This window comes from Carassius gibelio, chromosome A8 (assembly GCF_023724105.1).
Source record: "Carassius gibelio isolate Cgi1373 ecotype wild population from Czech Republic chromosome A8, carGib1.2-hapl.c, whole genome shotgun sequence".
NCBI classification, from domain to species: domain Eukaryota; kingdom Metazoa; phylum Chordata; class Actinopteri; order Cypriniformes; family Cyprinidae; genus Carassius; species Carassius gibelio.
The window spans coordinates 23,111,996-23,138,956 of NC_068378.1; the positions used below are offsets into that span (position 1 = coordinate 23,111,996).

General features: G+C 35.9%; 1 protein-coding gene across 3 annotated transcripts in view; it reads right to left on the bottom strand.

Moving 5' to 3' along the window:
- Positions 1-4,470: 4,470 nt before the first annotated feature.
- Positions 4,471-26,961, bottom strand: part of LOC128018930 (chemokine-like protein TAFA-5) — a 43,545-nt gene continuing 21,054 nt past the window's right edge. For 2 of the 3 annotated variants that reach the window (XM_052604816.1, XM_052604818.1), the window contains exons 3-5: positions 23,497-23,624; positions 8,721-8,768; positions 4,471-5,335 (exon numbers count right to left, since the gene is read on the bottom strand). In XM_052604816.1, the coding sequence (XP_052460776.1) occupies positions 8,745-8,768; positions 23,497-23,624 (152 nt within the window). In that variant the 3' untranslated portion in view covers positions 4,471-5,335; positions 8,721-8,744. The remainder of the gene's footprint in view (positions 5,336-8,720; positions 8,769-23,496; positions 23,625-26,961) is intronic. The other variant, XM_052604817.1, reaches the window with a different exon arrangement.

Genomic DNA, 26,961 nt, shown 5'->3' on the forward strand with positions numbered 1-26,961 from the left:
TGTTCTGCTGAAGAAAGAAAGTCATCTACATCTTGGATGTCCTGAGGGTGAGTAAATGAACAGCACATTTTCATTTTTGGGAGAACCATTCTTTTAATGCACAGCTATTAAAATGTAATTTTTGAGTGCTCAAAAATATTTTTGCATGGACTACAAAATCCTGAGCATGTAATTTTAATATCAGGATCTTAAACACAACAAAACATGGTAATTATGCCCTTGCATGCTTCATTTATTCTCACACTATCGGCTGTTTTCTGGCCCAGACATCTTAGAGCGCCATGATTCGTTGTAATTAAGTGTAACGATCTCTTAATCCAGACATAAACCCCAATTACGCTTGTATTATATAGACTTAATGACAGATGCCTCAGGGTGGATAACTACCAAAAAGGCCTTGGAAAAGTGAAGCAGCGCATCCTTAATTCTCTCAACATCAGCATCCCACAGAACATGCTCAAGTTCTGGAAGAAAATACATTAGAATTACATGCACCCCATCCATATGTTGCCTTAAGTTATGAGAATGTGACAAGTGATGGCTTCCTTCATGGTTAGCATTGACGGATAGATCATATGGGTGTACTGGAGCTTGATACAGCTGGCCGACGGCAGAGATATTGCCGTAATAATGCAACCTCTCAGGAGCGTTCTGCACTCGTGATTTGATGTTATGGCCTTATTGATCCCATAACCACAAGCACTGCACACAATGAGCAAATATGTACATAAATGTCACCTAGGAATCATAGGAATTGATGCGGATGTCCAAGTAAAATAAAGATTGCGGCCTTTCTGGCCATTAATGTGGTTGTTCCTATTGATAAATAATAAATCACAGGTACAGTGGAGGCAGAAGCTTTGAGATCTTGCAGGATCTCACTGGGATGTAATTTGAAATGTAAAAGAATAATGCTGTCAGAGTAGTAAACATCCACCTATAACATCAACAGCACTTTAGAGACAAACTCATAGACAGGAGTGTGGAGAAGCAGCAGAGTTGTGTGATTTTTGCCTGGGGTGAGCAACGTTTTATTGAAAGTGGGAGAGACAGTGTTCTCTCTCACTCCTGGATTGCTCCGATCCCACCACAAGCCAAGCACACTGTTAGTAGACTATTAGGATTCAGAAACAAAAACAATGAATGTGAAATATTATTGGAAGAACAAAGAACAATAAATAAATAAAAATGTAATATTTAATGAAAATTATGGCGTGCCTATATATGTATTGCAGTCTGTTTTTATCTCCATGTAAAAAATAAAGAAGGAAATAAAGTCACGAGAAACAAAAGCATTCTGAATATCAGGAGAAATTAAATCACAGTTAATGGATATAAATTTGTTTTTGAAAAACAAAAATGTGAAACATTCTCAATTATGGCTCATAAGAATTGAAATAAGAAATACGAAAATGAGGAATAAAATCTGAATTATTAGAAGGTAAAACAAGGTCAAAATTGTTAGATATATAATTGCAGTTATAAAAAATTAACTTAAATATCTTTAATTTTTCTTTGTGCTGTGAGGTAGGTATTTTTTACTCTGAACTGGGAACAGATATCATTAGTGACTATCCTGTGCTATGACGTCAAAGGTAGCAGACAGAAAAATATAATAATAATGTAATATTTAATATTTGACAGGTCCGTTTTAGAAAATAAATAATACAATCTGGCACTGGTAAAATATGTCCTATAATAAAAGAGCAAATTAAATAAATATTGGTAACACTTTACAATAATGTTCAATTTGTAACATTAGTTAACCACATTAGTTTACAACAAACTAAAACTGAAAAATACTTCTAAAGCATTTCTTAGTAAATGTTGATTCCAGCATTTACTAATACATTATTAAAATAAAAACTTGTATCTATTAATGTTATTTACTGGAACTGAGCTTACATGGACTAACAATGAACATTTGTATTTTTATTAACAAAGATTAAAAAATACTGTAACAACTGTATTGCTCATTGTAAGTTAATGCATTTAATATGGATCTTTATTGTAAAGTGTTACCGAAATATTTACTATTTGAATGTTGCTTGAATTTTGAATGGCCGCCAATGAAAAAGATAGCTTTTTGTACCAGACAGTGTAATTACAACATCTACCAACAGGGGCAAACTGAACTATGCCAGCCAAACCTTGACCCATTGAAGTGAGCGAGCGGGGATGAGGAGATGGAAAACCTGGAGTGGATCTCGACAGGCTACAGAACACTTTAAGTGAGGAGGGGAAATTACTGTATATTCACTCCACATACATTGGTAGAAAGTACAGTAAATCCACGAGAGAAAGAAAGAGAGAGAAAATAGTCCTGTTATTCCTAAATAACTATATGCCATAATGAATGAATACAGAATCTCCTTGAGTTTCTCAGTAATTGGAAGCGAGCGATTTCGTGCTCTGCATATTTGCCAGAAGCATAACAGACTTTATTAGGAACCATAAAAACACTATTAAAATTCACAACTCAGGGAGCCGGGCCTAGCCCATGAGACTGATGAATTACTACGGTTCACTGAAAGTGACCATATTCTTTCGCTCTTTCATCTTATTTTTGCTGCTATATGGAACCAGTTATGTCCATCATATGAATTCATCTTCTCCACTGGCCACGAGGAGAACCAATTTGGCAATAGATCAGTGTTATTGTGAAAAGCAGACTGCCTCAGTATTCGAGGAAATATTTTCTTTGTGTGCATAATTTAAGTTCTAACGTATCTCCATGATGTATTGTGATGTATTTTCAAATAAACATTCACAAGAAAACAATGTCGATTTTATCCAATGTAATTTAATTGGATGGTGAAACTCGGGCTGACAGAGACTTTGCAGTCTATTGAGGGGGATTACTCAACACCACCATCATTTTTGAGAGCTTTCTGTCCCTCCATTGTAAATGAATGTACGGTATACTGTCCATGTCCAGAAAGGTAAGAAAAACACCATCAAAGTAGTCCATGTGACATCAGAGGGTCAGTTAGAATTTTTTGAATCATCAAAAATACATTTTGGTCCAAAAATAGCACTTTACTCAGCATACTTTATTCAGCATTGTCTTCTCTTCCATGTCTGTTGTGAGCGAGTTTAAAACACTGCAGTTTGTGATATCCGGTTCGTGAAAGAATCACTCGATGTAACCGGATCTTCTTGAACCAGTTGACCAAATCGAACTGAATCGTTTAAACGGTTCGCGTCTCCAATACGCATTAATCCACAAATGACTTAAGCTGTTAACTTTTTTAATGTGGCTGACACTCCCTCAAGAGTTCAAACAAAGGAGTCATTCATTTACTCAAACAGTACACTGACTGAACTGCTGTGAAGAGAGAACTGAAGATGAACACCGAGCCGAGCCAGATAACGGACGAAAGATTGACTCGTTCTCAAGTCAAGATCCAGTTGCATCGGTTTTCGGATCACCAGTAGTGATGGGAAGTTCAGCTCTTTTCCGCGAACCGGTTCTTTCGAACAGTTCGATTCAATAAAACGGTTGAATAAAATGGTTCACCGGTTCTTTCTGCGTAATGACGTCATTGGCGATGATTGCCCTTCATTCAAACCTTCGGTTTACCTGTGCTCATAACACTAGCACAGAATCAGTTCAGAATCAATCACCAAAAGAACCAGTTCGGTTCAGATGCGCTGTGTGTCTGCTTCACACTGAATCACACATACGCAGTATTATCAGCTCCTTGATTCTCAAATTGGATGCGTCTGACAGAAACGATTTATGACTCGAGAACGAGTCAGTCTTTTGTTCGTTATCTGGCTCGGCTCGGTGTTCATCTTCAGTTCTCTCTTCACAGCAGTTCAGTCAGTGTACTGTTTGAATAAATGAATTACTCCGGTGATTTGTTCGTGAACCGGATATCACTACACTGCAGTGAACGTGCTCACAACAGACCCGGAAGAGAAGACAATGCTGAATAAAGTCGTAGTTTTTGCTATTTTTGGGCCAAAATGTATTTTCGATGCTTCAACAAATTCTAACTGACCCTCTGATGTCACATGGACTACTTTGATGATGTTTTTCTTACCTTTCTGGACATGGACAGTATACCGTACACACAGCTTCAATGGAGGGACTGAGAGCTCTCGGACTAAATCTAAAATATCTTAAACTGTGTTCCGAAGATGAGCGGAGGTCTCACGGGTTTGGAACGACATGAGGGTGAGTCATTAATGACATCATTTTAATATATGGGTGAATTAACCCTTTAAGGATCATGCTACACTGAAGAATGGAATAATGATGCTGAAAGTTCAGCTTTACCATCACAGGAATAAATTAAATTTTTTAAATATATTCAAAATGAAAAGTAATTTTAAATTGCAGAAATATTTCAGCCTTTCTGTATTTTTGATCAAATAAATGCAGCCTTTGGTGAGTATTACCTCTGTCATGTAAATGTAAAAAAAAAAAACAATTCTGACCACAAATTTGATTGCACCAATGAATCATTTACAAATAACTGCGGACCATTTATTATGAAACTAAATAAGCTTTACGATTTCACATTGACTTTAAGCAGCAAATCAGCATGGCCCCCAATAGAGAGAGTCCCTAAAGCATTATGTACAGACATTTAAAGCAGAGAGTGAAAGAGATGCCCCGGAGAGAAAGGGACAGATGACATCCACACATTGTTTGCTAATCTTTAAATCAGCCATGATTACAGTTGACGGCATCAGTTCATTGCCATTCTCAGAACTCAACAGACACAATCCATATGGTCAAACCTCATGAGGTCAAATTTACAGGATACATCAGTCATCTGCTGCATCTTAATTCCTTCGCAAAAAAGTCCTTTTACAGCGCGATTGAGCTCTGCTGTATATTTAAGGGTCTCTGCACGTCCTTGGCCTTTCATTGACGACATGTCCTTGCTCTGAAGACGTATTTGGGGTCTTTCAAGATCGACAACAGCCTCGCCGCTCTTCGCGAGGAACTTAAGTAATCTTTGTCTGAATGGTAAGCGAACAGTCTCCTCTGCTGGTTTAAGTGGAAAGCGAGTGAAATGTTCTCGTCGCTAATGTATTTTGAGATCAAAACTTAAAACAGTTCTTTTATGTCAAGGTTTGAAAATATTTTGTGTGCCCAGCTGTGAGACGATGGCGTCTGCTGGGACTCGATGACCTGCATATAACTGTAGAGATGCTTGACTGACTGCAACCGAGGTGCACGGATTCCATTTCCTGTTTGAGGGCGATGGGGAGTGGGTCAGCTGATAATCTTTAGCTCTGAAATGAGAGGATGGACACAAATGTGTGGGGGCTGATGGATGATTCCTGTTTGGCATTGCTCCTGTGAATGTCAGCAAACCTGCACACACACAAAGAGAAAACCATTGGTGGGGACATTAGGGAAATGTATTTTGCGGCTGATCAAAGGCCTGAAAAAATGACATGCATTACCTTTTCCTGCCTCATCTTTTCATGTTTGTTGATCTTGTGGCTCTTTTGTTTGTGTTTACTTAGTGAATGAAGATTTTTATATGACTGCATTCTGAAGAGTGGCTGCTTTGAAAGGCACATTCTTTTGAAAAAATGTAAATGGCAGTGAATGCCTGTGTTGTTTAGCACGAAATCCTTAATAAAATGATTATTTAGTTACACACAGGCCTTTCAACATCTCTGCGTTCATCTTGCGGCTCCATTATTTTTTTAAAGGGAAAATTATGCCACCCGTTGTCTGAGTGTTAATTCGCATTTAGAGAATTAAAATATGAATATGTAAATGTACATTGCCTGTGCACTAATCAGCACTGTTTCCTCTGATTGTTTTTAAACAATCACCAGTGCTTTAGTACAGTTATGTGCTCTGTTTTAATCAAAGTGCATAATCTTTTCTTTTGTGCTTTGTTGCTGTAGTAGTTGTGATATTTTGCAAATAAAATCTCACACTCACACCATTCAGGGTTCCCACACTTATTGACCAATGAGTTGATTCACAATGATTCACCGAAAAATAATTCAGATCTCTGAATGGTTAAACCAGTTCAGTGAAAATGACTAATAAAAAAACGAAATTAAATTACAAATACTAAAAAAAAAAAAAAAAAATCCACCAATTTCAATTAAAATTTCAATTGCTGCCTAAATGTTTTAAGCATGGTTGTACATTTCAACTTAATATACTAAGCTGACTTAAAAAAAAATAAAGTTGAATCTCAAATAACTTAATTAAATTCAATTTGTTAAATTAATTTGATGAGTTAAAGTAATGGCTGCAAAGACTTATTTTTAAAGTGAACTTTAGTCCCAATTAAAGTCCCAATTTAAAAAAAAAAAAAAAATTATTTGTTACTTAAAACAACAAAAGTCTACTTTTTCAGTGAGAAATATTTTTCAACATGTTTGTTTAAATAAAAGTGTCTTCCGGTCAGAATATGTGGCCATTTTCCAAGTTTAAAGACACAATTTATATTCAGAAAAAGTCTGGCACTCGATAACCATAAAGCATCTATGCACTATATCTGTGACAATTTCTCCACAGAAAGATTCTAGAAATGCACATTTAATGATGTTAAATCTAAGTATAGTTACATAAAAGTATATAGTTTAGAGGAAAAGAAAAACCTTTGTACCTTTGTAACTTATTCTATTATGGTGGGTAAAACACAGAAAAATGTACTAATGAGCAGGCATTTACAACTGAAAAAAGTCAGAAAAGTTATATAATACATAATGGTGCCAACTTATATAATACAAAATGGAAATATCCTATAACTGTAAGTGCATGGTATGAAGAATATTTTGATTTAAGTAAAACATATTTTATTTTAGATAAGTTTGACTTAATGAACAAATTCTATAAAAAGACTGAGACATAAATTCTGCATCAGCAATTAGTCTGACCACTACTTTACAAGCATTCTTTTATTGTACACATCAGCAATACTTATGACACTTTTTTTGCACTTAGTAGATGCTTTTATCCAATATAACTTACATTGAATTAATGCATGCAGTGTACTGCATACATTTGATCAATTCCTGCATTGTTTGGGAATCAAACCCATGACCCTGGTGCTGAAATGACTTTAGCTGGAAAAATGACTCTGTTATTGTCTTCTTGTGTTATTGACAATCAATTTTCTTGTTTGACATTGTAAAGCTGTTTTGACACAACCAGTATTGTAGAAAGCTCTATACAAATAAGCTGACTTGACTTGGTTTTGCAGGTGCCACGTTTCAGCTTAAGAAATGTTCCAGTTTAGGGAAGAAAAAAAAAAGTCATACATTTTGTATGATTTCACTATCTATAGAAAACATAGTTGTTAAAAATCACCAAAACATTTTAAACGTGGGCTGTGCATGTTGCAGAAAGTTTTTTTTTTTTTTTTACAGCAAAAAAATATGGGAACATTGGAGTTAAAAAAAAATCACATCCGTTCAATGTTGTTTAACGAACTCGCAATTGGTATTTGTAAATCAGACATTCCCCAAATTACTTGAATCAACTTTTAATGCATGTCAGTGTAATCAGAACACAGTTTTGTTCATTCCAGTTCCTCTTAAAGTAAATAATTTTTCTGTTTCTCCATCTCTCTGAGATTGCCTGCAATACACACAGCGTTCTCTTGGGGATGGAGGATGCAACATGCTGGAAATGTTGATAACACGGCCATGAACCAGAACCGCCATAAAGAATTTCATTTCCTAGAACCATTGCAGGAGCCACAAAGCCTACAATCCTCCCCAGATGTCTTACACAACAGCTTCCCTCTGAGATGTTCCTTAAGTGCTCACTTTGGACCCTTTTATAATGGAGCTTTTCAATAAAAAGTCTTCCCTCATGACTAGCTTTTTAATAAAGTGTTTTTCAAAGAAACAGAGGCATGTGCAACTCAAATATAGCTCTGACTGTTGGAATAACACTGGCGTGAAAAGGCATTGTTTCCCAAAGGACACTTTTCAATACAGAAAAAATGGTGTTGGTGGTGGTTTTAAAACAATATTCAGCATATTATTGTGTCGTGTAATAAAAAAAGACCGGAAAGCTTTCACTCAGAAACTGACAGGTGCTAATTGCCTCAAGGATTAACATACATTTATGCAAATTTCTGCACTCAAATTATCCTCCTGCACCGCAAAACTACAGTCTTTCCCAACCCATGCACACTCACTGGGAATCGCTCGAAGCATGACGGAAAGACAAACAACAGCTGGCATGTAAATATATCTTGTTAAATATAACCGTATCTCCTTCTTTGCTACCATCGCACCATCTGCAATCACTACTGAGGAGAGAACACGAGGGATTTTGGGTTTCAGATCACGTCCCGCAACATCATCTTCTCCCTTCATCTCTCGATCCGTAGCACAACCGGCACCCACAGCTGCCCTCTAATCCAGCTTTAGCCCTTCCGCTGATCAGGTGTGTCACTCTTAACACAACTTCATCAGCGCTGGCGGGCCACAATTGGTTGGATAAATGATAAAATTTCCACTCGATTTCATCTCTGCCATATTCCCCCTCTGTACCTGTGCTCTGTATCTGTCTTGTTGCTTTAAAGCCAACGCTGTGTTAGCACTCTTGTCGCTCGCCGTGTTTTGTCACCATTCTTCTTCGGACCTGCTTGTTGGACGATCACTGTCTTTGCATGATCACTGTGTTTGCATTTTAGATTTAGAGATAATGATGGCTTACTAAGAAAAAGCAAAAAGAGCAAGATAAGACATAATCTTACTGAAGCACCACTCACCTCCTCACAGCAATCTGATGTCCTTTAGGATGGCTCCTTGGGCAGAGGCTTAAAAAAATAAAAAGGAAACAGTGGTCAGTTATTTCATTAGATTTGTTTTATTATATAACTAAATTCTACTATATAACACGAAAAAAAAAGAAAACTTTGAATTTACAGTCATGAAAAAGATTTCAAATGGCATCATTCTATAACATAACCATTTATTAAATAATCTGAAATAGATTCAACCATTACCTATAATTACGTTTTGCACTTTTTATTTTTAATTATTTGAATTTTCCAATAACCTAAAACAGATGGTCTCCATCTACCCTTTTATTATATATTTGTAAAAAATCCTAAAAAAAAATGTTTTATTAAGCAACAGTGCAGTCTAACATATGTGCAAAAATAAAACAAAATAGGAAGTTCATAATTTGTATAACACAACTAATTAACTAATAATAATGGATGAAAAACACTAAACTAAAACAAAGAGACTCCAGAAAAGTATTTCCACGGTCAGAATTCAGAGTAAAGAGGCTGTTCAAATGTGACATTTGTGATTTTCTCACCATTTAGAAAAAGGCATGGTTCATTTAAACATATATATATATATATATATATATACACATTTCATTAAAAAAATATATTTTTATTTTTATTATGCTGTTGTGAGTGATCAGTAGTATGTTTTGAGACTACAGGAAAGGCAGGTTTATTTCTATAGCACATTTCATACAGTTGTAATTTTAAGTGCTAAGTAGTAGAAATTGGAAAAAATAGAACAAATTAGTTCAGATGAAATAAGATTATAAATTAAAATTAATATGAGGAAAAAGAAAGTTTAAAATAAATAAAAGGACAATTTGATTAAAAAGCTATCATAGAATAAAAATAAAATAAAAACAAGTTGTCCTTTATGATTAGCAGCAACGTCAAAAATGTTAATAAATGAATCAACATAATAAATAATTTATCTTTATGACATTTTGCATGTCAGAATATCAGCATTTGAGTATGACCCACAAAAGACCATCATAAACAATCAAACAAACAAGAAAATTAATACTAGTTCCTACTGAAAGATATGATTTATTAGTGTGACTGTTTGAGTTAGTCACTGCCCAGCACTGCATCACTATCAACTCTGCTAATGTTGTTAATTCAGGTCCTCTGCTGTCTGGTTTATACTCTCAAAGTGCCTCAAATTAGCCAGCCCTGTATTCTGTACTTCACAGGGCTTTTTTGAAGTCTTTTCTCTTAGATCAAGTTGAAGAAACTTCCAACTTTCCACTTGCTCATTCAATGTTTATAAAAACCTCTTAACCCCTCAAGACTTTGAGTCCTTCATTGGCAAGCTCGTGGTTCTTGGATCGGCTACACTCATTGGCATGCAGAAGGGTCTCTAAGCCACTCGTTGGCACACGTGCTGATTGGCTCGTCACTGTGTCATTCACAATGGTGATGACAGTGCCCATGATTCTACGGGTAGAGCTGTTTTTTCCAGTGCCCGCCTGCCCGTATGCCTCTCCGCCCTGGAAGTCTGGCACTATCTGTGAAACCCTTCACGCAGTGCATCTGATCTGTTGCACCTCTCCTCAAACATGTCATCTAAATGCTAAGCACTCATGCTGCATTGTTAAATGAAAACAACAAGAACAGCGAAAACAAACAAGACAATCCTGCAACTAGCTTGATTTTTTTTTTTTCAATTTCTTTTCTTCAAGATCCTAGACATATTCTTCTTTCTCCTGGAGATGTGAGGGGAATTCTGAGAGTGTTATCATGTAAGCTCAGTGTGCACTACTGTATATGGTTTTTACCACAGTTTTGCAGTCAAAGACAAACTTTGGGAATAACTCTGAAAGCATGGTGTGACATACCTGTAATCGACAGTGGTTTAATTTTTAATTTCTTGTTTCTTTTATGTATTTTTCAGTTCATTTAGTTTATTTTTCTGCATTGGTTGTTTTTCCTCTTTATAATTTTGTTCTGAAGCTTAAATAAATAATAAAGAAAGAAATTACATTGGTTTGTCCACAAAATCCCTTTTTCCCATCAGCTACATTAGACTGCCAACAAATGCTAATTTGGCGCTATGGCTGATACAATAGAGTGCAACAGTCTCTGTCCACTTTTTCAGCAGCCTTGAGAAGAAGCTGGAAGAAAGTATTTTCCCATTGAGTCTTCTTCTGAGATTTATAAGCCATAAACCAAACCAACCAGCTACGAGGTGAAATCACAACATTACAAATTTTGATTTGAAACAAAAAATATTCGTAAAGATTGTGAACTTAATGGTTTAATGAGGGAAAGAACTACTAATACAGAAGCAATATATGTTAAGTCTATTACAAAAAATGCATAAAAATATTAAAGTCATTCGAGAGCGCAAGGAAAGTGACTCTATTGCTGTGTTCAAAATACTTCCCTACTATATAGTATGCAATAAATAGTATGCTAAAAGAGTAGTATGCCATTCTTTTGGCTCCACTTGTTGGTCCTGATTCTCTGAATGATGGAGTTTCTTTGCAGAATTATGGGTAATGTAGTTTTTCACCTGGAAATCCACTGCTGAAAAGGATTATTTCAAAAAATAAGGTTAAATAATGCGAGCTGATGCTTTTTACAAAAGCATATTTATATCATATTTTTTACATCAATTCCACTATGGAGAAAATAAATTGATTTTTTTTTAACTTGTGAAACAAATGTTGCACTCTATTGATGATGTAAAATGCCTTGTCAGTGCTGTCAGTTGTGAAAAAAATCTGATCTCACTGGTGCCATATCGTACTCTCTTACAATTAATGCGACAATCATCAAGAACAGAAAACAAAATCAGACCGTATTATGCATACTGGTGTAGGGATGGCTTGCTTCTAACAGAAAAATCACTTAGAGAAGCAACCATGGCCCGCTTCTTGCGACTGAGTTTCTCTAGTGCTTTATGCCCGACTTGATATTGATTTGGTGACACCAACTCTGAGGCAAAACTGCTGAGGCAGCCATTGTAGGAAGCACTATTAACTCTTCATGCTAATTAATGAGCTAAAAAGGTGAAAGCGGTCTCCTGTGGTAAAGTAGGATGGAGGCAGAATGAGAGTGCATTAGAGAGCAAGCGAGAGGGATGTGGAACGAAGGAGCCATTTCTTGTGTCTGCAAACAATCGGCTGAAACAGCTCCTCTGTTAGCATGTTACCAGAGGGGATTGTGTACCACCCCATGTCGTGGGGCATTAGTCTGCAAGAGGAAGATGAAGAATATGTAAACTTGCCTGCTAGCAGAGAGGCCCAGATTACAAATGTGTACTTTGCTAATTGAGCAGATTAGCTATCATTAGTGCAAATGATGCTACTGCTCCAGGTGCTAGCGTCACAGGAGGTAAAAAGTTCTTAACGGAAACAATATTATTAACACAATGCTATTTACTCTCAGAAAGAGTAAATACAGCTCTGTTATCTTTTAAAAACTACCCCATACCATACTCATGAAAAAAATAATTCTGTACACTCTAGCATAACAAGATAACTGACATGACAAGGCCTGTTTCACACATCTATTTGGATCCCATCATAAGAGGCTATAGCCAGTTCAAATTAATATTATTATGGCCTGATGGTTAGAGAGTCGGACTCCCAATCAAAAGGTTGTGAGTTCGAGTCCCGGGCCGGCAGGAATTGTGGGTGGGGGGAGTGAATGTACAGTGCTCTGTCCACCCTCAATACCATGACTTAGGTGCCCTTGAGCAAGGCATCGAACCCCCAACTGCTCCCCGGGCGCCGCAGCATAAATGGCTGCCCACTGCTCCGGGTGTGTGTTCACAGCATGTGTGTGTGTTCACTGCTCTGTGTGTGTGCACTTCGGATGGGTCAAATGCAGAGCACGAATTCTGAGTATGGGTCACCATACTTGGCTGAATGTCATGACACTCACTAATTCAGCAGCAAATCAATGAGCAGCATTTTAATTTCATTTATTGTCTTTCACAGATATACTATTGTGCATTCAAAGTACATGCACTGTTTATTAATGCCACGTAAAAGCACAATGTAAGACACCGCAATTCAATTTCTCTGCAGTTCTGCTTTACATATGCTGTGTGAAACGGTCTAAGGATGTCATTTGGAAGAGTGCGGCTGTATTAGTGATTTTGTAACCGTGGGAGACATGCATTAACACACTTACATTAGTCTCCATTTCCACAGTAACAGCAGGCACGGCTACGAAATAAAAGCGATATGCGCCCTTTTGCAGGAGGTGGCAAGGGCCATTCCTCCGACTGGCCTCGGTTGGATTTTGAATATAAGGATTTATTAATCTCCAACAGTAGCTGCAAGAAGAGCAATTAAAGCAATTATAAATCACTGGCAAACTACAGGGAAGAACTTGATAGCGGATATTGAGTAGCTTTTGACTGCTAAATGCAAGTCAGTGAATAGTTAGGAGACATTTCTCAGACTTTATCAAGCATCTCATTAAAATTGATTTCAAAAAGAAGCAGATTCCCTGGTGCGATATGCACTTTTCAAGCCGCCTGTGGGAGTCCAGGTCACAAAGGAGTGAGAATGATTCTCTGGCTTTCCTTATTTCTTTTGTTCTCTGCTCGATGCAGGGCTCACACAACAAAGATAGTTAATAGAATGAATAAAGGAATTAATAAATTAACAGATTTATATACATGAATGAACTATAAAGAAGGTTTTAGACTCCATTCCCAGCTGCATTCGTTCATCTCTTGGTATTTGAATTCTCTGAAATATCAATCACTACAAATGCATTATTGAAATCACCTTTTCTGGAAGATGTTTCAAATACATTTTTCATCTTTTTGGTTACCCAGATTAGAGTAGACTCTCCTCACTGTATGTTAATATGTCTTCCAAAACGGTAGGAGGAGAACAATATGAGACATCCCATGATCACGGCCTTATAGACCTGCATGAAACATCTCCAAATATTCCTCAGGGAAACGTGAAGCGCTGCATGTGGGATGCAAAAATGATAGTTCAAAGAAACCCTGGCAATCCTTCAGATGGAAAACGGCTTAAACATGGTCTAAGTGACGGGGCGACTGGCTGAGAGGGGCTTCTGACGGGAAAGAGAGGAGGTCAAAACATAAAAGAATCATTTCAAGAGGGAGAGGGGGCGGAGGGGGAGAGCTTTATGAAATCAAGAAACCATTATGCTAAGAAAATTTTAAGAACCAAACGTGCGTTTAATTCTCTCAAACCATTACAAAGCAATCTGGATCTGTCGACCGGCTAAACCAACAGAAATGGGAGATTTAGATGTAATTGCCAGTGTTGTGTTGCACTCATTCTCTTTGCTCGGAAATAAACAAAAAACATTTTGATATTGATTAGAGGCAGCTTTGATAAGGCAATTACTCATAACAATCCCCTTGAGGAACAAATACATATTTTAAATGCATGGATGTGTTCGGGGCTTTTCAAAGCATTTGAATATCAAATATAACAATCAAAATACATTGCATTACCAACACAGACAGATTTTCTATGTGTTAAAGAAGTGAAACAGATCTGTCAGTGCAGTAGATAAAGTTATATTCAAATACAAACAAGTTTAAATATCCTCATTCAGTTTTGCGTCACAAGTATCCAGTTTTAGGCATTTATTAACATGACAGTTCACAGAAAATGTAAAATTCTGTCATAATTACCCACCCTTGTGATTTCAAATCAGCATGACTTTCTTTCTTTGTTGAAGACAAAAGAAGATATTTTGAGAAATTTCTCAGTGATGAGAACTGGAAATCAGTGGTAACCAAAACTGGTTACAAACATTTCTTCAAAATATCTTCTTTTTTCTTCTTCGTTTGGAACAACATGAGGGAACTATTGCTTTATTATTTTTCCTGGAACACTAGACAAAAACGTCTTAATGATTAACATTAATGATCTGTGAATTTCTATTTTGGTAACTCGGAAGAGAGATAATTCAAATAGCAATTGAACTTTCATAATGCTTACTTCAAAATCCTGCATAAAACAACGTCTTTTTCCCCCTCAATCATACAATAGGTTTTCTTCATAAAAAGAGGTAGAAAATATAGCTTTCTATATGATGCTAACGCCTAAAGGTCAAATCATGTCTTATTTAAAACACCATTTGTTCTTGTAAAAATGCCTGAGACTGCATTAAGGACACTAACAATCGTCATAATTTATGGAGAGCAATTTATAAGACTTATGGAGAATTTTGCAGCCACATCATCTCAAGCAAGTACCACAATGCTTTAAAAAAAAAAAGAAACAGTATGGCCTCTCATCAGTTTGGCTTGTAAAACTCTTTTTTTGGTGACTTTTTGAAGTGCTGTTTGAGGTTTGTTGACAAAGAATCATGAGTTTTCAGTTAATTATTCAGTGATTACTCACAACTGAACAGGTGCAGATATATACCATTAACAAAATAAAGAATTAACCTTTCATTTCAAGGGCCGAATGCAGTACAATCATGCTAACAATAAAACATGTTGTTTGTGTATATAATTATATCATAAGAATCAAATAAAACTGCATCCACACTATAGGCTTTACAAAATCAAAGCCTGCAATGGCAGATAACAAGGATAGATTTCCAAGCATCACTCCGCTGAGAGTAAGGGTGTTTTCCTTTTTGCTAACACCTTGCCACTTCAATTACAAAAAACACCCCATTCTAGCACTCAACTAATGTATTTCTCTCAATTATGAATAAAGGCACACACCGCTGTGTTACACAGGACCCTTTGAGGACCCACAGAGCTGAATTTGGATGCACTCCTCCCCACGGATGAGGTAAAGCTGAATCAAAACAGGCGACCCGCTGTGCCACGAGCTCCGCTCCATAAATGTATTCAATAAAAAGAAGAGCGGAGAGATTGAAAAGGGTACAGATTCTCAAAGGATTGCCAATTCTCCAGTGTGTCAGATATTTAGTGGCCTCTAACAGTGCTGGCGTGCGCAAACGGAGGCAGACGTGAGCGGAAAGCGAGCAGGCAGAGCGGAGGAGACGGCTCGTGGATGAGACGCTGTGTTTGTTCTGACCCTGTCCCAGCCGATCTCACAGAGACGGCCCCTTCTCTAAATACAACGCCTGGCTGAAAACAATTGCCTTATACCTCCGCATCGCTCTTTGCCTACTTCTGTACATCTCATTCATCCTTTCTCTCAGTAATGACGACTGTGCAGTGACAGAGAAATGCTATTACCCAGAAGAAACCGACAGAGAAAGACACGCCGTCAAAAAGGAAAAATCACAGACAGAGGCACTTGCACAGGTTTACATTTGGAGGGGAATTCAGTTTCTTTTTGGTGTTTGACTAAAATTTTATGTATATTTGTTTCAATATAACTGTATGGCTTATAATAACACAAATTGCTTCAAAGCGGCATTACAGAAACCAGAAAAATAAAGAAGATAAAAGGACAGGAAAATCATGCCTCCGTGAACAAGCCCTAAGGCAACAGCAGCAAGGAAAACCCCCTCGAATGAGCATCTGAAAACTGCAAATTATCTGGATTTTGCAGAAATTACCATTTTAAGAAACCATGTTTTTTTTTACTTATCAGGGTGGTGCTACATTGAAAACTGAACTGGGAATGTCTTTTAAATTCCAGTTAAATTATAGAATTTGAATTGAGAAACCAAATGGAATGTTCAATCGCAATTAAAATTTAAACTTAAGTTGATTCAAACGAACTGAAATTTAAATAGATTCATAACATGTTGGATTGAAAAAGCATTTTTTGATGTGAAAGTTTAAAAAAGCCTGAAGTTTGAAAGTTTAAAGTAAGGATCGGCGTATCAATCCAGTAGTATCGATATATAATAAATACTGATGTGAGTATCAAAAGTATCGATACCCAAATAAAAAAATACAGATACTAAGATGTGTTTTTGTTTTACCAGTGATTTTGTTTATGTACAATTAATGTGTACAATATGTATTGAATTGGACAAACAACCTGTGCTAGCGAATAACTGTGTAGGACAGAACTAGTTTCCTGCTCATCTGAACACACGCAAATGCTGCAAGACAGAACCAATCAATCACAGAGATCGTTCACTCACTTCTGACAGTACATTCAAGCACTCCGTTTCCCAAAAGTATCATAAGAAACCACTGATGCTTTTGGGAATGGCAGAACAGTGCTTATAATAGGACAGAAAAAAAATGACATGCTTGAGTTATTTCACAATAAATGAATAGAAATTGTAGCCAACATAATTTGTGCAATTACATTTATTTAAATTGAACATTAAAGGTTCATATTGATCATGTTCTATTCTGTAATATTAATGGATAAAAATGCACACTTCACAAGATCTCACAGCTGGATTCGTTTGCAAGGTTTGTGATATTAAATGTTCATTAGTCATTCAAAGATTTCTTTAAATTATATAAATGCGTATTTGCTTAATGCTGACAGCAAACGAGAAAGTATTATAATGTTTGCCAATTACTAATAATATAAAAGTAATCCTTATAATACTTTTTGTATACATTAATTCCTTTGTTTAACCGTTCTATCTGATTATTAGAGACTTCTATCCATATTAGACAGAACTGTGCTCAGGCACTGCCGTTCTCAGCGCTGTCAAAATAAAAGTCTTGAACACATCGGCCAAGCAGAAAAACTTATCGGCAATGGCAATATTTGCAAAATTACAAATACTGGCCGATATATCGGCCTTGGTGGACGACCACTAATCTGAAGTATGAAAATTGTCACTATTACTCATGTCATTCCAAACCTGCAAGACTTACATCCTTCTATGAAACACAAAAGAAAATATTTTGAGAAATGTGTTTTCCCCCACTCCATTCAATTGAAGTCAGTGGACAGTCAGTGGTCATCTTCTTCGAGAGGGTGAGTAGTTTTAATTTTTGGGTGAACTTCCTTTAATAAAGTAAACCGGTTTAATTTTAATTGCATTTTAACTAAATTTTTTTAGTTTTTTTGCTTTGACCAAATCCACTCTCATGCAGAGAAGCTAAATAAAAGCTGACAGAGAAAACTACATGTTGAGAAAACATCCATTAAGGCCCTCTAATGACTCTTCCTTGGGAACTTCCTGTTTCCTGCAAGAGCATTATGTTTTCACAGGCACTATAAATGACATGACAGCATGACTCAGTGGTTTGTAACCGGACAGAGTTCATAAGCGGCCCACCCACTCTCAAGCCCTTCTCCTCAGCTTCGCCAAGTATTCGCACTCTCATTCTCTTAGTTTCCTATTCATACCCATCTCTGTGAATATCTCCACAGCGCATTACATGCCAAAGCAGTGGGCTCTCGAGACTATGGCAAATTTGAACCTTTCAGCAGTTCACTAGTGAAGACAAATGGCCAGCGTGTTTAGGGGCACTTGTGAGCGATCTGTATTAATGTCTGGCAGGGATTCAGCGTTCTGCATATGCTAACTCCATTAGTGGGTCAGAACCTGGCTCTGTCTGAATCCCCTGCACGCGGGGAGGGCTGAATATAGGGAAGTTGCAGGTGCAAAGCATGTGAACGCACATTTAAAAGGCATACACACAATCCATTTGCACACATTTTCTGGACTCGAGCCTACGAAACACTGCACAGCTTTCTGCTCTGTCTGTTGCTGTGGTTTTGCTACTCCATGACATATTTTCTATTCAGTCAATATTTGCATGAATACAGCAACTTTATTACACAATCACAAGGCAGCGTTGTTACAAACTGCAACATGTACAGATTCAGTCCCACTCACAGCAATTTCACTTTTCACTTCTTTTTGGAAAGCTCGTAAAACTATGAAATAGACTTGTATTTTAGCCGCGAAGCTGCCATTGAGATCAATGGCAATGCTAATGGATAGCTTTCTCCAGATATTAAAAGCAACCCTTTTTGCTACATAGCTGTGCTAGTTTCATTTTTCTCAAACCACTGCATGGTCTTTTTCTTCTCACATAATAAAATAATAAATCTCAAGTCAATATTTCATGCGCCCTTATTTATTCAAATTGTAAGCAGGCATGTAATAAATTAAATAACCTACAGTCAGCTGATCTTCAGCACAAAATAAACCCCTTTAGGCTGATACAAGACCCCTTGACAGGGTTCTGACCACACTATTGAAGACTGTTTTGTGTAAAATGAATATTGATGTACATATGAATGATATTTTGTTTATTTGATTATTGCCAATATGTGCATATCATTAACCTTGTATGGCCTGATATATCAAATAACAGTAAGGGGAATAAAAACAGTTTGGATATGTGTTTTATATTTTGTATAGCAGTTTGTACATCAAGACGTTATGGCTCATAATATGATATGATAGAAAAAGCCCAACTGAGCAAAAATATGAAATTTGTGATGTTACTTTATATTTAATTTAAGATTAAATTCTTATAGCATGTAATGTAAATCAATGAAATTTTATAAAAGTATAGCAGAATACATAAAAAAAATGTGTCCTTTAAAAAATGTAACATGATACAATGCAATTATTATTGATTTAAAAAAGTCTGATAAAAGCCTCAATAGCAAATATGATGTTTCATATTTGATACTCACATTTTAAAATAATTTTCCTAAAAATAATATATGGATTCAGGTTATTGCAAAAATCATAGCAAAAAAAAAAACGTGTACTATTAACTATTATAATTTTTAAATGATACTAACAGGCCTTTTACAAACAATGAATCAGATGACAGATGACATACTACAGTAGTACATGTACAACCGGTTTTTAGCTAAGTTTTGATCATGTTGAAGCCTTATCAATTCCCATATTAAATATGATACTATGTAGGCTGTATAGGGTTAAAACATGAACATGTCAGCATTACACCGACTGCCCTGCTATCTAGATCACCATTAGCCATTGAAAAACCCATATAGGTCAGCAATTGCAACTAAATTTCCTCTTTCACGGTTTTGTAAGGACGTACAACCTTCTTTATTCCACATCCACTGATTTATGAACCATCTCCTTCACTTTGTAATCATACAATCTAACTAATTTCCTGCTAGACCTCACAGAAGCATATCTATATTGCTCCTAAGAATAGCTGTCACAAATCTGCCGAAAACTACCTTTCCTGACACCGTAACACAGTAGCATCCAGTCTACTGTAAAAAGAGGCATTTTGAAAGGATACACTCTCTCGCTCTCTTTCTCTCATAAACAAACACACTCTAAATGCAATCACACACAAATGGACACTTATCCATAATCACGCACAGAAGTAAACATCTCCACATACACAGAGACACATTTCAACTCCACACACACTCATGTAAGTAAACGACTCCCATGCAAACTCCTCTCTGCTGTCAGACTAGATTATACGGTGCAGGAAACAGGGGCATGAAATCTGCGGCAGCTGCTCCAGGCTGAGAGACACAAGGCTGCGGGCACAGACACACGCAGAGTAGACACACACACATGCCTACACAACCACATAAACACACTAACCAATGCACAAGTGCTAGTGAGCAGGCAGACAGACAGACACACACACACAAGAAGGATGGTAAGAAAGATGGAGGGACGAATTCTATCGGAAAGTGAGCATCTCTTCTCATTTCCAAGGGCAGAGCACTTCAAGTAAGACTTATAAGTAGATATTGAAAAACAATACATGGCATACGTCCCTGCCACTGTATTATGAACAAGACTGTTACCTTGATAACACAGCAGCAAAAATGATACTTGTTGTTGTTAAGATTGCTACAGCAAATCAAACTTTTGTGTAAAATATTTCCACTTCATGAGGTGCTTGATAAAAAACGTGCAGAATATGTACACACATAAAAAAATAATATTTCCCAAATAAGCAATGAGTGCACGAGGATGAGTCTAAATCCCAGGTGAAATAAGGTTAATATACGGGTCCTCCATCAATAATATTGCTTCACTAGTGAAAAAGTCATCTTGTCTGCATCAGGAGAGAAATATGCACAGATCAAGCACTATTTACAAGTGAAAACAGTGGTGGAAGAGTTATTATGAATTATGGACTTGCATTTTTGCCAGAAGTGACAGTTTACAGTTATAATGCCTTTGATGGATTTGTTTATTACAAACATGCAGCTTTTCGCTTCTCGAAATGTTAACCCTCAAAGAGGCATCGAATCGAGACTGAGGTATCGCATTTGTCTCATTTGGACATTCAGAGGCAGTGTAGTGAACGTTTTGACCAGCATTGATTCGTCAAAGAAATCTAGGCATTTTGTTCCTCTGCACAAAACATGAATGATCGATGAAGCTTAGAGCCACCACCATGCCCACATTGGTTCAAACTGTCATCTATTCATCTAGATTTAATTAGTATTTTGTTTATTTTTTATTAGTTTTTATTCTTTTTAATATATTGTCTTATGAATTTTTATTTTATTATTTCATTGTTATTTTGGTACGTCAAGTTAAACTATATTAAAATGAAGAATGCTGTCTAAGCAACTAGTTGAATAACATTTAAAAGGTAATATTTATTTTATTTTAGTTAAATATAATAACCCTGATGTGCACTGATGAATCTTGCACAATAAAAGTAAAAAGGGCATATGTTGTTTTCACGCAAAAACAAATAAAAGCAAAGGCATGCATGTAAATGTTGCAAATAAAGTCATAAATATGCACAAAGCCATGAAAACTCGAGCCCTCTGAATAACGCATGAATGATTTCAGCAACTCTGTCTGAATGGCATAACCCCTCTAACCTGAGCAGAATCACACTTGTTTAATATTCAGACTCGTTTCCTCTATATCCATTTTTTCTTTCTTTCTGAAAACACCCTCTAATTCAGCATAATTGCTCTTTGTTATTTTGTGCAGTAGTAACCTTAAAAAAACACACAAAAAAACAGAATGACTCAAGAAATTATGGGGCAGGAGCCTGCAGGGGCATTATGACCCAAACACCCCCTGAGCTCTGCACTTATGCCTGTAAAAGGCAACGAATTACAAACAAAGATTCACATCACTGGGCTCAATGGATCTCCAGTGCAGCCACTCACACAAATAGGAGCCTTTCAGGATGAACTTTTAAATAAGGTGATTTTGTCTACTACACTTTTTGCTCCAATTTGAATCTAAATTCGAATTCTTATTCACATGGCGAATGCACAAAATAAAACCACTGGCTCAACTGTTATATGCAAACTTCCTTCTGAAATTCCTGATAATACAAACACTGGCTATTTCTTATATATATATATATATATATATATATATATATATATATATATATATATATATATATATATATATATATATATATATAAAAATATATATATATAAATATATATTTATATATATATATATATATATATATAATAAAGAAAATGTGTGTGTATATATATGTATATATATACATTATATGTATATATATATTTTGTTGTTGTTGTTGTTGTTGTTTTAGAAGACCATGGCAGCATTTATTTGATCAAAATTACAGTAAAAACACTAAACTGTAACTGTGAAATAATATTACAAATGCAAATATGTATTGAATATATTGTAAAATGTAATTTATTCCAGTGATGCAAAACTGAATTTTCTGCATCATTACTCCAGCTTTTAGAGCCACATGATCCTTCAGAAATCATTCTAATATGCTGATTTTGCTGCTCAAGAAACATTTCTTATTATTATGGATGATGGAAACAGTTGTACTGTTTATTATAAATGTGGAAACCATTTTTTATCAGGACTCTTATGAAAAAAGATTCAAAAGAAATCCAAAAGAACAACATTTATATAAAAAATTTGTAACAACGATTAAATTAATAATGTGCTTTATGTTTGTAGATAATTCTTGACAAAATCTCCAGTGCTAATGTGGTATTGATCAACAAATTTTTACCCAATTTTGTTAAAGAATTGAAGACAAAAAGGTTTTAATAAAAGAAAGGTGGAAAAAAACTGTTACTGACCCAAAAAAATTGAAAAAAATTTGAACTGACAGTAATGTACATAAAAAGTTATATGCTATATATACTGAGTGTACAGAGTGGTAAATACTGTTCGCACCAAGAGTCATATTTACACTAAACACAAATAGTTATAGATGCTATTCATACAAAGTAAAAGTAAAACATCTGAGAAAAGATGGGTGGAGTTAACCTGTGCCAAAAGAGATGCATTATGTTTTAGTACACTGCTCCTTCATTGGTCTGATTAGTCAGTTGATGCATCCTGCTATCAAATATTTTACCATAAAAACTATTTAACCATAATTGACTGTTATCCCAGGCAACCAGTTTACTCTGTCTTTCACATCACTCTGAGGAGTCTTTCTTCTCTCATAAAAAAATAATTACAAAACTAATGTACATTTACATTAAATACCATACAGTCAGAAGGTAATTATCACAAAATAAACGCGTTCAGGGTAATATAAGACCCCCTACATGTTGCTTTGCGGTCCTGATCACCCCGTCAGGGTTTATTTCGAAATAATGATAGACGGACACTACATTAACCCTTGCATAATAACTTGCATTAATACATAATGAACAACAACATCACATACTGCTAAACAGATCAGCTGCTGATGTAAAATACATAAAAATATGTATATATGAATGTTTAAGATGTCTAATGATTTTTCTACAGTGTCTATATGAATGCTCATTAACTAATAATCCGCTAAGCATTATATAAAGAAATTATGTCAGTTAATGTAAGTCATTAGAACGTGTTATCCCATGAGCTGAAACACAGGTGGTGTGAATGATGCAACATTGCGTCAACTAAGTGAATAAATTAAATTTGTACAGATATTTAGATTGTGTCTCACTGTGACGGTTTTAATACGGCCGCCGCCTTTGGTGCAGGTCCATCCGGAGCGATTGAACAGAAGTCCGCAGATCTCACCCTCTGAACACGGGGACATCTCACACCACTGCTTACTTTTCACTATCCGGGCTATAAACATAAAACACAGAAGTTTTTATTATTATTTTTTTTTAAACAACTCTGTCTTTTAGACTGTAACATGAAATAAATGTTAAATTCAGTATTGATGGAGTAATAGTTTCATTAAAAAAATCATCAAAAATAAATCATTGCACAACAAACCACAACAATTAATTTTCAACTTATGTACAAAACACAAACAATTGTTTAGAAAAGTACAGTATGTTTTTTTTTTTTTTTTGCCACCAGGCAATGCATCACAGAATAAATCATATCAAAATTTTATAACTATTTCAAGCTACAGGCCAAAGGTTATTACTGGTTAAAAAAATAAAAAAAATAAAAATAAAATAAAATAATATATATATATATATATATATATATATATATATATATATATATATATATATATATATATATATATATATATATATATATATTCTAAATGCTCTTTATATTTGTTTAGATAGTCTCCAATGCTAAAAAAAAACATTGATATATTCTTTAAAAAAAAGAGGAATAAATAAGAGGAATAAATTAGGAAAAGGACAATTTGTATTTAATGTAATGTCTGTAATATTACCCCATTTTGTCTTTTAATGGACTTTTACAAATGATTTTTGTTACTACAAATCCAACAGGCATCACAAAATAACCACCCAACCTTTATATTCCACATAAAATATGGATTTGTGTATGAAAGTGGATTTGAGATTATGGCATGCATGTTTCAGTAAGCAGCCTGCCTTGATTCACTGCACACTTCATTATCTTCACGTCGTAGAACCAAATCATCATACAACTCAAAGAGAGCTACATCAGACATGTGGATGCACTGAGGCTCTCGCTTTCAGTTTCCTTGTTTGCTCTGTAGATCCATGTACAATTCCATAAACCCCTGCTGTTCCTGTGCTTCAGATGCAGATCAACCAGCGTTCAGAGGGTGATGGGAACAAAACAGGTCAATGAGGATGTGGAGCATCAGACAATCAGAAGATGGTTGCGTCTTGTCTGCACACCAGGAAAGAATAATGACAAATGAGTTGAAATGGAGACCTGATTTTTAGCGTCTTAGATGTTTCTACTGAAATAATACCCTCATTATCTCACAAAGCATCTAGGGATTCAGAAAAGATTTCAAACTCCAGGATACCAAGGTCAATATGAACTGAAACATTTCTCATCATATTCTTCCAAACAGTTATATTATCCATATTCATTTTATTCTATATAACTATGAGTCAATAACAGAATAAATTTCAGTTTCTATTTTCACTTCTCCGCAGGAATTAACACTTAGTTAATACTTAAAGGAATAGTTCATAAAAAAAAAAAAAATCCATGATAACTCTTCCTCCAGTGAAAGACAATCTCCTGTTGTCCACTGTTGAAAACATTTGTTTATAACGGTTTACACTCTGTGAATATTTCTCTCCTGATTTCAATAAACGTTTTCACTGAGGAAAGCAATGTTATGGGTGAAGTCTTATATTTTAGCTGAAAACAATGGTTGTTGTTAAAAACATCCTTATGATAATTTTTTGTTCTTATAAGCATACAGCGTTTCACTTCACAAAACATTCATTGATGGGCTGGAGTCGTGTGGATTGTTGATTTTATCAGCTGTTCGGAATATTATTCTTATGGCACCCATTTACTGCAGAGGATCCATTAATGAACAAGTTATGTAAACCCTAAATTACTAATGTTACATTTCTCCAAATCAGTTCAGATGAAGAAACTAACTCATCTACATATTGGATGGCCTGATGGTGGGTAAATCTCCAGCAAATTATCATTTTTGCTACTCTTTTAAAGGGGTCATCGGATACCCAAGTTGATATGATTCTTTTACTTAACGAAAAGTCTGTAAAATAATTTGGTTAAAATTAATCAATGGTAGTGTAAAACAACACCCTTTTTACCCTGTCAAAAACAGCTCTTTTCAGAGCAAGCTGTTTTGTAGCATTTTCCTTTAAAAGCAAATGAGCTCTGCTGACCCCGCCCCTCTCTTCCGAGCCGCTCTCTGAGGGACTGTTTACTTTAGCCACATTCATTGTGAAACTTGCTAATTAGCACATTATTAGGAAAGGCCATTTGCAAAGATTCATTAAAAAAAACCTTACACTCACTTATTCTGTAGGTGAAGCTGGACCATGAACGATTTGCATGAACATATACGCATTTAGGTAGACCAAGGGTGCATTCCTTTCAAAAACAAATGTAATCCACAGTGTCTTTAGCTGCTAACATGTCAGGAGTAAATGATGACTGCTATGTTTAGTGTTACATCCAACAACAGAACACCTCAATCGCTTAGGAATCATTGTTGTCTACATCAGTGTTGGGCAGTAGCGTCGCTACAAGCAGCGAAGCTACTAGTTTAACTACATTTCTCAGTAGCTTGGTCGTAGCTTCGCTGCTTTCTGAATCAAATAGCTTTTCAGTAGCGAAGCTCTTTTTTTTTTTACCAAGTAGTGCTGTAGCTTCCACACAAGCTACATTTTCGCAAGCATTTCTGAAGCTCAAACTCAAATCGGGAAAAACAACTGCGAAGATCGCTGATCCTGGATCAGTAGTGACGCGACGGCGCTACTTCATCTTGTTCGTGTTTACGGTGGATAGCAACCAACCATATTTATGATGCATTACCGCCACCTTCTGCTCCGGATGGTACCACTCCTTGGCCAGTCACGCAAAAAATTATTTGATGAAATGATGGCATAGGATGAGGTCGGAGAACAGTTAATCCCGAGGAGTGAGTCGCCGTGGCCGTACCTCGACAAGTACATGACACTGACCGAGATAACAGAGAGAAAATATGTTTTCAGATGCTGCTTGTAAAAATTATCAGGGTCCAGCCTCCCCATTTTTTTGTACTGTTTGGAGGTCTTGCATTTTGTTCTTCAAAGTCCTTCAGTATATTAAGCATGCCCATGCAACAGGTGCATACACATACTTGTGCGCACATTGTTAATTACATGTATTTTGATTGTTTTTGTTGCCAAATTGATAAGGAACACAAAAAACTATTAAACTAAACAATTACACCTGCCTATCTGTTTGACTGACAGTTTTGAGCACCGAGATAGCATTGACTTGTAATAAAACGTGTTCAACATAAAAATGTAATTTTAAAAGTAGCTTAGATGTAGCAAGCTACTGTTGATGTAGCGTAGCTTACTACATTTCCCAGGGGGGTAGCTTCAGTGTAGTGAAGCTTCATTTACTGTAGAGTAACTGGTAGCTTAGCTCACTACATTTTCCAAGTAGCTTGCCCAACACTGGTCTACATCTGTCCAATGGTGGACTGATGACAGTCACTCAGGGCGGGTCTAAGGTAAGA